This window comes from Aythya ferina (genome assembly GCF_964211825.1).
Source record: "Aythya ferina genome assembly, chromosome: 1".
NCBI lineage: Eukaryota > Metazoa > Chordata > Aves > Anseriformes > Anatidae > Aythya > Aythya ferina.
The window spans coordinates 122411934-122427716 of NC_140296.1; the positions used below are offsets into that span (position 1 = coordinate 122411934).

A 15783-nucleotide genomic window follows, 5' to 3' on the forward strand; every position below is an offset into this window, starting at 1 on the left:
GCCCCGCCGCTGCCGGTCGCCACAGTAACCGCTGCCGGCGCCGTGCTCTCCCAAATGGCGTCCGGCCGGCCCCTCGACTGCCTCTACGGTACCGGCACCGCGCCGGGGGTGGCGGAGCCCCTGGGCTGCGAGGCGGGGGCCGGGGCGGTGGGCTCCCGGCCCCGGCCCCGGCCCCGGGGGGAGCTGCGGAGCTGCCGGGGCTGGCTGCAGGCTGTGGGCGGGGAGGGCTGGAGGGGAGCCGGGTCTTCCTCCCCATCCCGCCGTGCTCGGTGGCATGAGGGCGTCCGAGGGCTCACCGCTGTCCAGTCCTTTATTTCTGTTTCATCCTTTGTTTCAGCAGCAGAGCTTGCAAGGAAAGTGTTATTTGCAGATTTGTCTTCTTGCATGCACACCTAGTTGTATGTCAGCGCTGAGGCTCCTCTGTGTGATAGCAGAATTGAGTTACTATGGAGTCATGTTTCACTTTTTCTTTCCTAGCTTGGTTTATAATCTCTTATGGACAGACATAAAGAGGGAACTAGAGCCTGAGCAGCGCCTCATGCTGGTTCCTCCTGTACGTGACCGGTTCCATTTGTTTTCTTGTCTTTCAGACCCTCTGTACACGCTGTCGAGTGAGAAGGACCATTCAAAGGCAAATATCCAACTTATCGGTGATAAATTGGTAGGTGTTGGCCAAAGATAGCTCACAGATACACCTCATTTTTCTGGTGTATGCACACACATGGATAGAAATTTGCTTACTGTCTCAGGTCTAAGCTACTCCACTAAACAGCAAAATACAAAGCAAAGGAAGCAGTGTTACCAAATACAAGACAATATGGGAAGCAACTGCAAGCACAGCTATTAAAACGTGTTATTGCACGGTGTCCTCTCACTTACCTTTGGATATACTTACACTGCAGCACAAGGTAGCATACTTAAACAGCTTAAAACCACCTAGGTACCATCAACTACACAGCCTGTAAAAGGTTACAAACCCATCCTAATACTTCATACGAGATTGGAACAGTTTCACTTCCTAGCTAAGCTGTTAGCTAGTTAGCCCATGCTTAGCTCCCTGTTGGCTTTGCCCCTCTCCTACCAGTATTCAGCCTTGCTAGTTTAAAACCAGCTAGGGCATGTCCCTAGGGAGCTACAGTCACACCTTTAGACAGTGATTGATGTCTGGACAGGCTGCATATAGGTAGGATGCCAAAGAAAAACAGACTTGCTACAACTGCACAATGAATTGGATTTTAAACAAAGAGTCTTGCTGAAACTACACACTTGACTGAGCCTGCAAGGCAGATATTCTGAAGTCTGAAAGTCTGTTCTGTACAGCAATGAGACATTCCCTAGAAAGCATTCCAACAATGGGATCAAAAAACTTTTTTTTTTTGGAGAATGTTTCTGGATGTCTCTTACATAGTTATCTCCGGCTCTTTTATATGTAAATACATATCTAAATGAAAGAAATGCCTGTTTGTCTGCACCTGTGTGCTGAGACACACACAAGGAGCTGGAAACTGTCATCATGAAGATGCCTGTAGCGGTATGGCTGTTCTAACAGTTCAGGCCAGACAAAATAAGCAGACATACTGGCACTGAGGTTGTGGATGTCACCCATGTAATGTTGCAGAGGGGCATGGTGACGTACTTCAATTTGTACAGAACATGTTTTAAGCATATGAATCAACAACTGCATAATCTGCAATACAAAACAATATGACTTTGAATTCTTGGTCTATAGCATCACAAAATGAGGCGGACAGAGGATGAAATAATACTAATTTAGAAGCTCTTCCAAAATCTTAGAAGTTTAATTCCCTTTCAAAAGAAGTATAATGAAAGTGCAGTCTCACGCACAGTGAGCAGTTACTCATAGTAGTTTGCCTAGGTCTTCATAATCTGACACTCTAACTCCGATGAGTTACTGTGCTTGAAATGTCACTATAATCCTATATGCGTTTGAGTTAGCACCCCCTGAAATGAAAGAGTCAATGCACAATTCAAATCTGATTTCAGGCTTTACGGAAACTCAAGCCAGTATAGCTACATCACTTACAGCAGAGACACAATTCCAACGATTTATGGGCAACCATAAATTTTGAGATTTAAGGCATGTCTATCCAGGGAAATCAGTACTCCAGAAGGAAGGGTGTGGATTTTTAATGTGATCATTTTTGTGCGCTAACACCCATTGAGATATTTTTAGCACATGCTAAAATTGTTATAGTATAAAATAAAGTAACTTTACTCTGTAAGTGGAATATGTTACTTCACTTCTAGAGCACATGAAACGGGAGGGAGTTACGTGGGATAATGTGTTAGAAGTTCACATTACTGCATACTCACTGTTAATGCACACTAACTTCTTTATGTAATGAACTGTTAGACCCTTAGATATTAAGTATAAGTTTAGACGCTGGAAAACAGCCACAAGACATATCTGTGCATCTGCTGCTAGTCTGGTATGCTCCACATCTTGAGAAGTACCATCTAACCAGCTGACATCATTAGCATATGTATGCCTTCTTCTTTCCTCATCCCAAATGTCCTGTAAATAACACCAGGCTTTTCTATGGGCTGCTCACATACATATACTTACCAGCATCAGCTGAAAGTGTGATCTCTTTGATGCTATTTGAAATCACTAAATCACTGATTCTCCTTCTTTGTGTCCACACAAACGCTAGGTAAAGGTACCAATTTTCACAAGCATGTTTAGTAGCTTGATCCATTTCCCGGGCTACAGTCTGTGCTTGGACAGCAAAGATCCAGTGCCTCCATTGATTGACCGAAGATGGAGAGGGAGGGCTCAGCAGCGCCTGGAGGCTCTTCAGCAGCTTGCTTTGTAAGTGTTCCATGGTTGGGTAATTTAACACAAACATGCAAACAAAAACAACAAAAACCCTTACACACTGAAGTGGAGATGACTGCAATTTGCTCCTACTTATATATCCCTTGAAATTAAGAGATTGCAGCTGTTGTGGAGTATGGTTGCCCATCTGTTTCTTATAGGGTGGATGTTGCACATTCCTTCATCCTTGTGCTATCTGCTCTGCAACGGGTTGCCGGCAAAGTGGAGAGAGTTATTTCAATCTCTTAGAGATCAGACAAGTTACAAAGACTTCAGTGGCTCATGTGCGCTACTTCAGTGGTAGCTGTTTCCTTGTAGTCTCATGAAGTTGCAGCTGGTTAGATTGCTTTTGCTGCACATTTAAGAGAGCATAGGGCTTGAACCAAGGCACCAGAGTTTTAGTTCAGGGGCTTCTTAGATGATCTTTCTCCCGGCATTGCAATTTGCATTTCTGATTCAGCAAATATTTAAGCAACCATTTATGTGTTTTGCCACACCGTGCATCTTTAGGATTCCTCTTAGAGCTGTATTCAAGACTGCAGGCACCAGCCTAACTAGTTGTTTTCAGATTTTTTTTCTTTCCTAGCTAACTTTAGACCATGGACTTTTCATAGAAGTTCTCTGATATTGTTGTGAACTGAGTTATACCATTTGCCAGACAATAATCAAGGATGTTTGAGTGATAACTAAGTATTTCACGTGTTTCTGTTCAGTTTCAAAAGCATACACTTTTCATTTCTACAATAAATTAATAACTGTGGAAAGTTTTTTTTTTTCTTAATTTCAACAGTTCAAGCTGTCCCCATGCACATGCAAAACTCAGTGGCTTCTTCCATTTTGCCTGTTATTCTGTAACAGGAACTTAACTGACACCTTAGCTGCTTTAAAATTACTTTTTATTTCAGCAACACGTATTTGCAAAGTATCTTGCAATTAACAAAAGATGGGAAATACATCCCCTCTCTTTCAACCTGCACTGATTGACAGTGTTGCTGATACAGAAGATAGAATATTTTCCAGCTGCCTTTGCAGTATTTGTATTGCTTCTGCAAGGTTATCAGGAGTAAATGCTCGTTTATTTCAGCAAAGTCAGCAAATACAAGTCAAGGACATGGAAGAGGCAGGATCTGAGGCAGGATCTGTGGAATAAAAGGGGCTGTTTCACCGGGTTCCCATTGTGCCTATAACTATATCATTATAGGGTGAACTGCTTATGCTAATAAAGTTAGATCATAAAAATAAGTGCCCACCTGTGCTGAGTGAAACAAATCCATCTGGACGAAGCAACACTGATACACAGAGACCGCTAGTGGAACAAGCCATCAGCTCAGTTAACTCATTTGAATTACAAACATGACTTTACAGTAATAGGTTAATTAGTGCTGAGCAAGTATCTCATGTTACTGCACTGCATCCCAAGCCCTTCCCCTCTCTTTTGTTACATGTTATGATGGAAAGTGCTAGGAAGAGATGACTTTAAGCTTACCTTGGCAGTAAACTGTCTGTCACATGAGGTTAAGGCTTATCTCTCTTCAGGCTTTGCTGGAGTTGGTAACCATACAGTTGGCTCCCCAAGTTCCACATCACAGCTCACAGGGCTCACACGAGGTCTTTGAAGGCAGCTGATCTCAGTATGTGGTCCTCTGTTTTCATCCCAGCTGTTGAGCAACATTATGTGTTATTAACTTTATCTCTGTAAATATGCCTCTGTATTTAAAATTGGGCGACAGTAGCAAACTGCAGTACACAGAATCTCATACATTTAAAGTCAGGATTCTTATAAGTCACCAAGAATGGTATTAGGAAAACATGACCTTCAGGACTGGCCTTATATGGCCAGTCCTATAACTTAAGGGAAGGATTTACCTTAACAGCATGACATGGACTTTTCTTTAAATAAGTTTTTGTTAGTTTTAACAAGCCTGGAGGTTGAGAAGAGTAAGATTGTAGTATGAAGTAGTTGTGAAATCAAATAGCAGTCCTGATGCATAGCTTTCAAAGGACTGAGTTCTACCCATTCTCTCACTGATTGCCTCAGTAGACCTCATGGTTATCCAAAGGTTTGCAACAAAGAAATCCAAGATGTTATAGTGAAAAAATTAAACAGTCTACATACTTCATGGGGAAAGATGGGGAAAAAATGAAGAAAGACTATTCTTGGAAAAGATGCACTAGTCTCAGCATATTTTTTCTCCTGTATTGGATAATTGAAATTGAAATAGTTGATTTTAAATTTTTTCACCTTTGCTCAAAATCTTTTTAGCTACTCTTTGAAAGGTAGCAAATGGTGGTCTTTCACTTTGTTCACTATACTGCTTTCTGCATATTTTCTGTTATGGAAAGTTTTTCACTCTTATGGAAATGAACTTGCCCCCCACAGTTCCCAGTAAATGTTGTTTACTTTACAAGATCAAACATTTACAAGTGGACAGTCCTTGTCATGCCAAGCACATAAGGAAATTTTATTAAAGATAGACAATGACAATCTTTGCCCATGCACTGGAAGGAACGAATAAAGTATAAAAATGTATTTCTATTTCTATACCAAGGATGAAAAAAGACAAATATAATTGCTTGCATAGGCATGGGGATTTTGCAGAATTGTAATGTGTATGTTTTGATTGTGCAACCAGAGAAGTAGAGATAAAAAATAAGTAATGAAGCATAAGGAAAAAAAAAAAAAAAAAAACACACAAAAATTAACAACAAACTGCTCTGAATATACTTCCTATGTGATACTAAAGAATCCTGTATTCTGACTTTTAGAGGTCAACCTTCTCTTCAAATACCCCCAATCATGTATGAAGATCCTGAAGTTAGTGGAAGGAATCGTTACAAATATTTTGCAAGGTAAGGAATGACCTGATTTGAAACAGAGTTCAGAAGCTTGTTTTTTTGAAGTTTAAAGTACACCTAAATAAATGCCATAGCCTTTAAAACAAACAAACAAAGCAACTCTGAAAAGATCAAACCATAAATAAGTCAAATAATTAATAAAACATATACAAAATTTTGTGAGCACACTCACTTCTAATTCTAACTTCTAATTACTGTCTTGTGTTGCAATTCCAATTGGAAGTGTAGCAAGACGTAAGCAGCAACTCAGTGAGCATAAGGCTCTCAGGAAACTTCTCTACAAGCAGCAAAGAATTCCAATCTCAAACACATTGAAATACCTGTTTCTACATGTAGACTTCTCTGAAACATCAAAACTCAGGCTAATAAACTCATCAAGAGTAATTCTGGCAGAGTGAATTAACAGTCTTCGAGAAGTTTTACATTTTTATCTTATGTGGCAACATACTATGTCTTTAAAAAAGAGTTCACATGCAGAACTGAATGCTGCCATAACCCAGGTACAATAGTAGGGTCCAATAGGTCAACTCTAATAGGGTTCACTCCTGATGGGAGCTTGATGGTAGGTTGACCTATCTATAACATTGACATTTAGTCTTTGGAGGAGGACAGGTAAAATATCTTGAGAAACTGGACTAGGTCACTTGCAAAAAGTCTCATGCACAGCTTTTGTTATTTCAAAGTGTTTAGTTCATCTGGTTACTTTAGAAAGGAAAATAAAGAATTGTATGTTAAGGGGGGAATCAGAAATAAAGTATTCCTACCCAATCAGCTGTTCTTTATAAATTCCATTCAGTCTTGACTGCAAATACAAAGCATATCTCTTTTCTGAAAACTGTATGTTTAAAAACATATTACAAAACACTGGTTTTCCACCTTTTCCAAATTGCAGACTTGTAATTTTTTCCAGTCATAATGTCTTAAGTCTCTCAGAGACTAAGCAAAATTGATATGGAACAGCAAACTGTAGGAATTCCTAAGAAAGAGTTCTTAGTATGAATACTTTTCCTTTGTTCAGTCTTAGTGTAGATCATTGTACAACAAATACAATAGGCCTACTTCTTTAGTTTCTTCTAATGGACCATTTGCAAGTAGTCTACAGATGTCCAGGATCTCCATCCTGTTGAAAATCACTCCATTTAGTTTGCCTTATTATCTATGACTCCTCACTTCTAGCACAGCACAGATTACTGTAACTGCTCTAATGCCATAAGTGGACCAATATCAAAAGTTGAAGGGAGAATCAAGTTTTTAGAATGAGAAAATACTTTTTTTTTTTTCCCCCTTCTTTGTCAAAAGAATAGTACTTCTGTCGGTGAAGCATTAGCTGTTGCTCCTTAGCTGTGAAAACATTCTTTAATATTCAGGCACAACATGCAAGTACATAACTTGAGTTGGGGAAAATCAGTCCACTAATTTCAGTGAAGTTACACTGCAGTTTTTCTAAATTGTAATGATCTTTTGAGCCTCATAGCTGTTGTCTTACCTCTGTGTTCTCTCTTTTCAGACCTCTCATCCCTTCTAATAAGCTGCTTCCACCAAATGTTTGTTATGCAATGGAAATGTAAGTACTGACTTATGGAACGATACTGTTGTAACGTGTCACATCTCACCAGAAAATGATTGCTTAACTATTTAGCTGGTGATCAACAGTTTTCATAATGAACAACAGGAAAAACTCATTAAGAGGTAGAGTTTGTTCAGTGTTGAAAATTCCTGGAGAAACAGGTGACTGCATGGTTCAGAATTTGCTTGCAGTGGGTAAGTAGTGCTTTCTGGGTAGAAGAGGTGTGTGTCGTGTGTTATAAGGCCTGAAACAGAAAGCGAAGAGAAGCCAATACAGATGATTCTCCAATACAGCAATATAGTTGCAAATTCTTCTAACATTTTATTACAATGTCTGTGATAGTTGCAATCCATGAGCATCCGTGATATAATCTAATGTGGTAGCCTGATGCCCATTTTCAGTGGGAATCAAATTTTAAGGGAACATAAGCAGATTCAGTTTGTAGTAGGATCTATACTTGCACATGCTTAAGTCAGAATTGAGTTTAGTTTTGGAAATGTTGGAAAAGCAGATACATAAGTTAAATTGAAACAGTCCTTCATTTTATACTCAACTATTATTTTTTTGTGCCTATTAAAAGCAATACTTTATAATGGATACATAGGTAAGATTTGCATGTAAAAAATCAGGAGAGCTGAAGCAGGAAGATTTCTGGATTGCTTTCCTAAGGAGAGAGCTTTCAAAGGACTCAGTGTTGTCTTGGTCTGCTTTTACTAAAGATGATGGAGTTAACATCAATGAGAGCAATGATAAGATAAAACAGTACAACTGAATATCTTACCTTTAAGTTAGTGTTGCATTTCTGATTTGTTTTCTCCTTTTAAATGAATGTGACAAATGTTCTTCCATATTGCATTTCTTTTCAGGATAGATCCCTTTATCCTTTCAGCTACAAGAGACAGCAAGATCTTTGGTCCCAACTTACGAACTTTGGGCACACAGACAGATTACAGGGATGGTGAAGCCCAAACGGATCCCTATTCCCCTGAATATGTAGTTCCCAGTGGCTCAGTCCCTGAACTTCTGACTCTTGCTACTCTCACTTGGGGTGAGTTGTGAAATCAAAATAAATTATAACAATTACATGCCCCTTGTAGCAGGATATTCTCTTTTATTCAATGTCAGGTTTCAAGTCTATTGCTGGCTTTGGTAGACCAATGCTGTCTTCCCTTAGGGCACATTATTTTAGCTATTTTTAAAATATGTGTGATATTTAACTGCTTAATAGTGCTATTCTGAGGCATTTCATAAAGAGTTTTAAGATCACTCAAGATTAAAAGGTTGTATGTTTTACTAGGAGCAATTTTGCATTTACCTGATGTTCTTCAGCTGTTCTGACATCAGAAAGAAAACCGTAAGAAGGCTGCCTCAGAATGCAGCTTGTGATCCTCATGTCCCAGTGTCTCACCTGCAATAGTGATAGATACTGGACACGCCAAAGAAAGTGTCCATTCTCAGAAAATGTCCTCCTTTCCAGACTGCAGTAAAGGAATGAAGAGCTAGTGTTAATGCCAGCTAAGCTATAGCAAATGTAGGTCCAACCTTTACTCATTCTGTAGAATTTCACTGGCCTTAGAAGTATTTACTTCTGATTATTGACCATTCTGCATTGGTATAATATATGAGCATGTGCCCATGAAGCTCTCTAAAAGCTTAGTGTACTGTTGGATTCACGATTCTTCTAAAGAGCTGCTACTTCTTGTCCTTGTAAGGTCGGGGGCTACCAGCAGGACTAGCCGAGGTGGAGATGATTGAACGTGCCCGGGAGAAACGTGCGTGGGAAGCAACTCTTCCAGCCATGGACAATGCTGCACAAATTGCGAAGAGGAGGAAAATGATGGATGATATGGAGAGGAAGGAGTGGGCCTTTAGAGAACAGGAAATAGAAAAGTAGGAGTCCAGCTATACACTATTTCTTTTAATTATCACCCCAACAGAGAATAAACAACAAGGCTTAGGGGATTGGTCGGAGGGTGCACACCTTTGATTTCTGTGAAAAATCCCCTGATTTTCCAAAGGAATATTTTTGTTAAATTCAATATTAGAGACTGCTACCGCAACAGTTTTTCACTTTTCAAAATGAAAGATTAAATATGAAATATGCAGTATGAACTGTCTGTAAAGCAGTGGTATGTGGGATTTGATAATGACAGGATTGCACAGAACACTGCAGAGTGCTTTAAATCATACCTGGCCTTTCTTTTCGTTGCAGGTTGCAGGAGATTCGACTGAGAGTCTTAAAGAAGCTGCTGCTGAGGCAACAGGAGAAACAGAGTGAGCTGGATGCCAAGCGCTTGGACGACCACTGGCAAAATCATCAGAAGGCTAAAAAAGAGAAAATGAAAAAGATTCAGCATGACTTTGTACTGAGTAAGTCTGAAAACCAGGGAGAGAGCAGTACAAGACAGTTTTCAAACAAGCCCTTTCTATTTGTAGAAAGTTGCAGTTTTTACTGAAGATGAAACAGTTCGCAGCCACAATATAGATATGCATGGCCAGCATTTGTTCTGGTCAAACAGCTTATATTTTGTATTACCCAGCAAGAGCCTTTGTGAATTTCTGAAGATGAGGCTTTTTAGAATTCCTTGTATGAAGAAACTTCTTATATTTGTGTTTCCTTTCTAGTGCTCAGGAAACTGATAGCTAAGAGGAAGAATGTGATGGGGAAACTGGAGAGACGAGATATCATCAAAGAGTACACTGACTTTGCATCACAAACATATGCTCCTTTATCTAGGATTGGTTATTTCCCAGACAACCATTCGGAACGCTTTGTTGTAAAAAACTTCTATCTTAACACCTTTGCAGGTAAGGCATTTCAGAACATTTAGTTTTTATGACGTATTTATTAAAAGTTTTAACAAAACTGAAAATTCTTTTTCCATCACTTCATTAGTTAGTCATTCTTTGTGTCTCTTAGGACTGTGTGAACTGGAAGCAGCTCTCCCACATTCTGTCACCCAGGCTAGGATTAAAGCTCCAAAGCCTAAGCACACTACTACTAAGACTGGATTTGTTAAAAGATCAGCAAGACTAGAGGTGGAGCTGGCACTGGTTCACCAGGTATGGAGCCGCATCCAGCAGCAGACTGTCAGTTCCTCTCAGGTTTTAACTGTTCAGAAATGCTTTGGGGAAGATATACATTTAAGCTTTCTTCCAATTTGCTGTGCTAAATTTGTATTTTCTATAAGACAACTTGAAGGATGGCATATCAGACATTCAGACTGTTTCAGGCATGACCAGCACTGCTCTGGAACACAGTCTGTCAGTACTCTGTCTCCCAAACATCTGTGCTTCTGTCCAGACTTGTAGAAAACAAGTACAGCTGCTTCTGTATCCCTACAGATCAAGTATTTGGACTGGAACATACTATGTCAGTTAAAAATTTGTCTCCCTTTTCTCCCATGCACTTATGGTAGGCCTGCTTGTTGCACTGTCAAACTACTAATAAATAAGGAAATCGAATCTGGAGTCATATTCAAAAATTCTTTACATATTTAAAATGTACATTCTAAGTACCTATTGTAAAAACACCTGCAGCAAAAAATTATTAAAATGACCCCACTCATGAAATTGGATCAGAATAGGGGCTGCATATCACTGTTGTTCCCTAACAACAGTATCTGATTTGCAAACATGACCACAGTGTTTTGCATATCTTAATTTATCACAACTGTTCATGCAAATAAGGTGCCCATATATGCAATTAACCACTGAGGAAAGAAGTGCCTCATTTGCATCTACAATCACAATATTTGTAAATTGCACGTATTTTTAAGTGTGCTCTTTATGATCCTGTTGAGGGTTACCTTTCTTTAAAATCAAGCCTATTCTTGCTCGACGATGCATCTCTGAAAAATACTAATTTAATTTGTAAAGCTGGGCAACTTTCACTTACACTTTCTTTAGTAAAGAAGTATTTCCTAATTGGAAATTATGTGTATAGCTTTCTTGTTTTAGTGTAATGTAGTAATACTCAATACAGACAGTGACTTTCTGCTAATGAATTTTAAATTTAAATCTTGTTCTGAAAACACAATATTATTCCAAATTCCACTGGATCTCGTGAAAGATGAAGCATTGCATCTGATTGTTTTTCAGAAGGGAACTTTTCAAGGAAAATATTGAGTGCTACAGGAAGTGTTCAAGAACTAAGGACATTGGTTCGCTAAAGATTTAGAGAAGATGACACAGCACTATCGAAGGGCTCTAAGTTTGGGTGTTTTTCATGTAGAATCAAAGCAGTGACTATATATAATCATGGTCATGACATTTGTGGCAGCTCTCACAGGCAGCAGAACGTTAGCCTGAGCTTTCAGGGCTGAAATCCAATTACAACAATTGTGTTTTGTTTGTTCAAAATACTTTTCATGGTTTGAAAGACCACAGTGGAGTGCCTAAACTGTGGTTACTGATAAGAAGTATGCCCTAATGCTGGCTGTTTACATAATAATGTCTCCTCAAAGAAAAATTGATAGCCAAAGAGAATGAAATGCTGAACACAAAAGCGGACAACACTGGGTATTTTCTTCTGTAATCAATCATTTGGTTGGTATAAATCATACCTTGATTTATGCCTTTAACTGAGGGGCTAGTATAACAAATACTCATTTCACCTCCACAAAAAGGAAAAACGTATGTTCTTTTAAAATTGCAAAACATTTCCTTTGCAGATGAAGATAACAAATCCACCATGCAACATTTAACTACCAATTTTAGATGTACAGAAGTAGTCACCAAACTGGTCAATTCAGAGATGCAGAAGGTAGCGACACTGCTGAAGACCAGACTGCCTCAGCCATTGTTAGATTTAAACAGATTTTCTGCTCAGAGCAACAAGAAAATAAACTGTTTTATCATAACAGTCAGCTTACAGGTCTGCAAGTGTTACTGCCCTTATTAGCTCTTTAGCTCTGTGGTTATGCTACTGATTGCTTCTCTGGGTGGAGTCTTTTGCTTCTCAAGTTTGGCAGCTGTGCATGTTCTGGTTTAGCAGAGCCTCTTTGACAGGTCTACTTCATAAGCTACTGGTGCTGTCGAGAAGCGGGCAGTAAAGGCTGCAGAGTACTTGACTTAACAGAATTTACCACTTGAGAGGACAGCTGCCTGACCACTTGGCGCAAGCAGTCCCAATCCTGCCAACAACCTCCTCTGGCACAAAGAGCGTGAAAGGAAATTAGAGATCATCTCAGAAGGGCTGTGTTGCTTTGCATTATTTCTATAGCCAAGCAGCTAGACCAGTTATCTCTTCAAAAGCCTCTTTTGGGTACTGTCCTAGCTCTCCATCTAGACATTTTCTCCCATAATCCTGGAAATGAAGCAGAACTCTAGGAAATTCAGAGTGCACGGTCATCTGGCTTTGGAACGAGCTTCTTTTATTTTCCCTGGCTAATCTGTGGAAGAAGGTAGCAAACAGAGGAGGAATGCTAGACCTTAGCATCAGAAGAAATCATTTTAATACAGGAAATTTCCAAGGCTCGCTTCTCTGGTGAAGTAAGTGGCAAGATGGCCTAGTCCTCCTCGTTGTTTACCTCATGGTTTACCATACTGAGAGTTTCCCTGAGGTTAGAGGCTGTAAAAAGGGACAAGAGAGGATCCAGAGAACTACAAAAAGGATTTGTGTCCTCTTGAGAATAATAGCTTCTTCCAGACTTGAAACTAATCAAAAAAGAAGTGATTTTAGAGGAGTATCCTGAATCATTTTTGCAGGAGTATTAACGTATGCTCAGTATTCTTTGAGTAGTTCTCGTTTTAGAGAACATGGCAGAAACAGGGGTGGCTTGGGATTTACAGTAAAAACAATGAGCTGTATTTTAAGCCAGATCTTTAAAAGGACAAGGAAAGCCAGTTCTTAGCCAGCAGAGATTACAGTGATTAAAGCAGTATAAGTGAGCCATTATATAGACAGCCTTAAGTGAAAATCCAAGGCATTAATTTAGTTGAAGAAAGAGATAGCGTACTGATACAGCAAATTACTAGGAAAGAAAAGCAGCTCGGGAACTGAATACATCAAGGAACAGAGGAGCGACTAGAAGAAATCCCAGTGCAGAGCAATACGTGGGTTCAAGCCAACCCTCTGATGCTCTGGTGACTCAAGGTGGGGATGAAGTGTCAGGTGTTTTCAAAGTGCTGGATCCAGATGATGTCAGAACAAATAATCTCTCACCTCAGCATTAAGTGCAACTCTCATCACGTCTATGTTCTTCATCCCGTTGCTGGAAGGAGGCAGAGAAATAGGAGGGCCAAGAATATCTCTGAAGAAAATCTGTGCCAGCTTCAAAGGGGAGGAAAACCTGTTCAAGCAGTTACTGCATCAAGAACAGATCTCCAGCGCAGTGTTAGTTGGCTCATGCTCAGACAAGCTCTAGGAGCTATTATGTCAGTCTCGATCAGCCAAGATGCAGCAGCCGTGCTGCATTGCAAAGCAGGTACTCACTCTGTCCTTGGTGATCTCACTGTCCTCATTCATGGGCAGAAAGGAAGAGACACATGCCCGTATACTGTGTGCTATACATAAAAATATACACATTGTCCTGCGAAAAAGAAGATTAAAGAGAAGATAATGAAGAAATCTAAGGAAGTATTTCTTTGAACGGAGAGTTGCTTCTCAAGCCACTATCCTGTCAAGAGTTCAATTTCCATCAGAAGCCAGCAAAAAAGCTAAAATGTATGGCCAAACACAGGGGTGCCATTTCCTCTTCACTGCTTTCACCAGGAAAATGAAAAAGAGTTGGAAGATTTAGTTGGACCTTCACTGCCCAACCCTATCAGATTATACCATGGCTCTGAACCTGAAAAAAATAACATATTCTAACTCAGAAAAAAAAAAAAAAAAAAAAAAAACAACACATGATTTGTAGGCAGTGCCATATGAAGCGTGTTCAGAAATTTAGCATCTTCATCCTTTGATAAGCTTTAAGAAAGTACTGTTCAGCGATTCTTCGGTTCTGGTCTCTTTATTTATAAAACGGTAATTTGTTAAGTTAGGTAGAAACTGTTAATGCAAAAAACATACTTTCTTCTTGTATGTTGAAGTCTTAAAATGACTTAAAACTTCAGACTGGTGAAAGCAAATGGTAACCAGTTTTTAATTTGGAAAGATAACCAAGCAGGCACGAGCTTGTGCTGACATGAATACTTAACACCACTTCTGGGAAGTGCAGTTATTTCTTAAGTCTACTTTTATAAAAACTTCCTCTTGTCAGAAGTGCTCATATATTTTCCTGCCTTTAAAAGTTGTAATTCTGGTTAACAAGAAGTATTTTTCGAGGATAAGGTATTACTAGAAAACTTCTTATGAATGCAACATTGTATTAATAAACATAGGAGCCACTGTTTTGAAAATAATCACAATTACAAGTGCTTTTTTCTCTTACTTTTCCCCCATCATGCAAAACACCTTATAAATCATAGCAAGCAGTACTATAATCTTCATACCAGAGAGCTGTAAGGTCATTAAATACAAGAAACGGTTTGGAAAATCTCTTCACATTTTTCAGCTGTAACCATTTCACGTGGCTTATAAGCAGTTTATAGGCTTTGATTCTTGCATTATTAACATGGTCCGTTTCAGAAGTTTTCAGTAATAAAGCATTTTATGCCCTCCACCTAGAAATCCCTGTCCTTTTCTGGAGCCATTAATAATCCTAGCTGTAAAGCTCAGCTCCAATATACAAGAGGAGTTTTATACAATGACTACTGTAGTTTCAAAACCTTATTAATTTTACAATTAAATTCAGTGCAAGCGCCATCAATTTTGTGTTGCTGGAGAGAGAAATTCAGCATGAGATTTTTTTTCTTACATTTTTCTCCAGTTTTCATCCCTGCCGAAATACTGTAGTTGAGCATATCTTTCTAGCATGCCTTCTCTGTTAAAAATAAAGGAAAAAAAAAAAAAGAGAGAGAGAAAATAAACTATTCCCTGCTGGAATATGTTTGTCCTTTCTGTAATAAAGGCTACAGATCCAAGTGATGCTGCAGTAGGATTACATTTTTGAAGGAAGTTTAGATGCATGTACTCTCTTCCCTTTCTTCCTGCAAGCTGCAGTGAAATGTCCTACAGCAGCCAGGTGTTGCAATGCAGCTGGAGGAGATTATTTGATTATCTTGCTCTAAGTAGCTTGCAGCTGGCAGGACTTTGGCTCTGTAAGCACTGTGAAAATGTCTTAAAGTGGCCGAAGCCTAGGTGGCAATTCCAGCTCCTTTGGCTGACAAGTTTTGTCATCTGCCACCAAACAGCTGCAAGCAGGATAAAATCTGCCTTAAATGACTTGTGGATTTTCCCAGTAGAAGGAAAATCTCAGGCCAGTCAGCTTCCCTTTCTCCCTTAGTCCACTGATGCAGTTGCTCTGGATGCCACGGGGCAGAGAAGAGTTTCAAAGCATGTTCTGCAAGGAAGGAGTCCTGGATCATTTACTTCAACCCTGTGTGGTAACAGTATATCATACAAAGATACCTCACAGAGGAAGGAACACAAAGCTGTGACTTCCTTCGTGAAATCTCCTGACCCCACAACACTTTC

At 39.5% G+C, this 15783-nt stretch overlaps 1 protein-coding gene and 1 long non-coding RNA gene across 7 annotated transcripts in view; one reads left to right on the forward strand and one right to left on the reverse strand.

Annotated features, from left to right (window-relative positions):
• CFAP91 (cilia and flagella associated protein 91) overlaps window positions 1-15783 on the forward strand; it is a gene marked incomplete at its 5' end in the record, with an annotated part of 35161 nt that continues 19378 nt past the window's right edge. For 3 of the 4 annotated variants that reach the window (XR_014686217.1, XM_084500454.1, XM_084500453.1), the window contains 9 exons: window positions 401-661; window positions 2676-2833; window positions 5606-5689; window positions 7203-7259; window positions 8129-8310; window positions 8975-9152; window positions 9475-9632; window positions 9888-10070; window positions 10183-10325. Coding sequence is in view for 3 of the 4 variants with exons in the window: in XM_084500454.1 (XP_084356580.1) it covers window positions 401-661; window positions 2676-2833; window positions 5606-5689; window positions 7203-7259; window positions 8129-8310; window positions 8975-9152; window positions 9475-9632; window positions 9888-10070; window positions 10183-10325 (1404 nt within the window). Of the gene's footprint in view, window positions 89-400; window positions 662-2675; window positions 2834-5605; window positions 5690-7202; window positions 7260-8128; window positions 8311-8974; window positions 9153-9474; window positions 9633-9887; window positions 10071-10182; window positions 10326-15783 lie in introns of those variants that run through there. The other variant, XM_084500455.1, reaches the window with a different exon arrangement.
• On the reverse strand, window positions 11399-15657 carry LOC311425113. 3 transcript variants are annotated; one of them, XR_014686232.1, is made up of 5 exons: window positions 15252-15657; window positions 15065-15130; window positions 13699-13795; window positions 13429-13536; window positions 11399-12655 (listed from the first exon to the last, which is right to left on the reverse strand). It is a non-coding gene; the product is annotated as an uncharacterized lncRNA (long non-coding RNA). The 3 variants fall into 3 exon arrangements; XR_014686233.1 differs by having other exon boundaries at window positions 11399-12834; XR_014686234.1 differs by having other exon boundaries at window positions 11399-12834; window positions 13429-13555.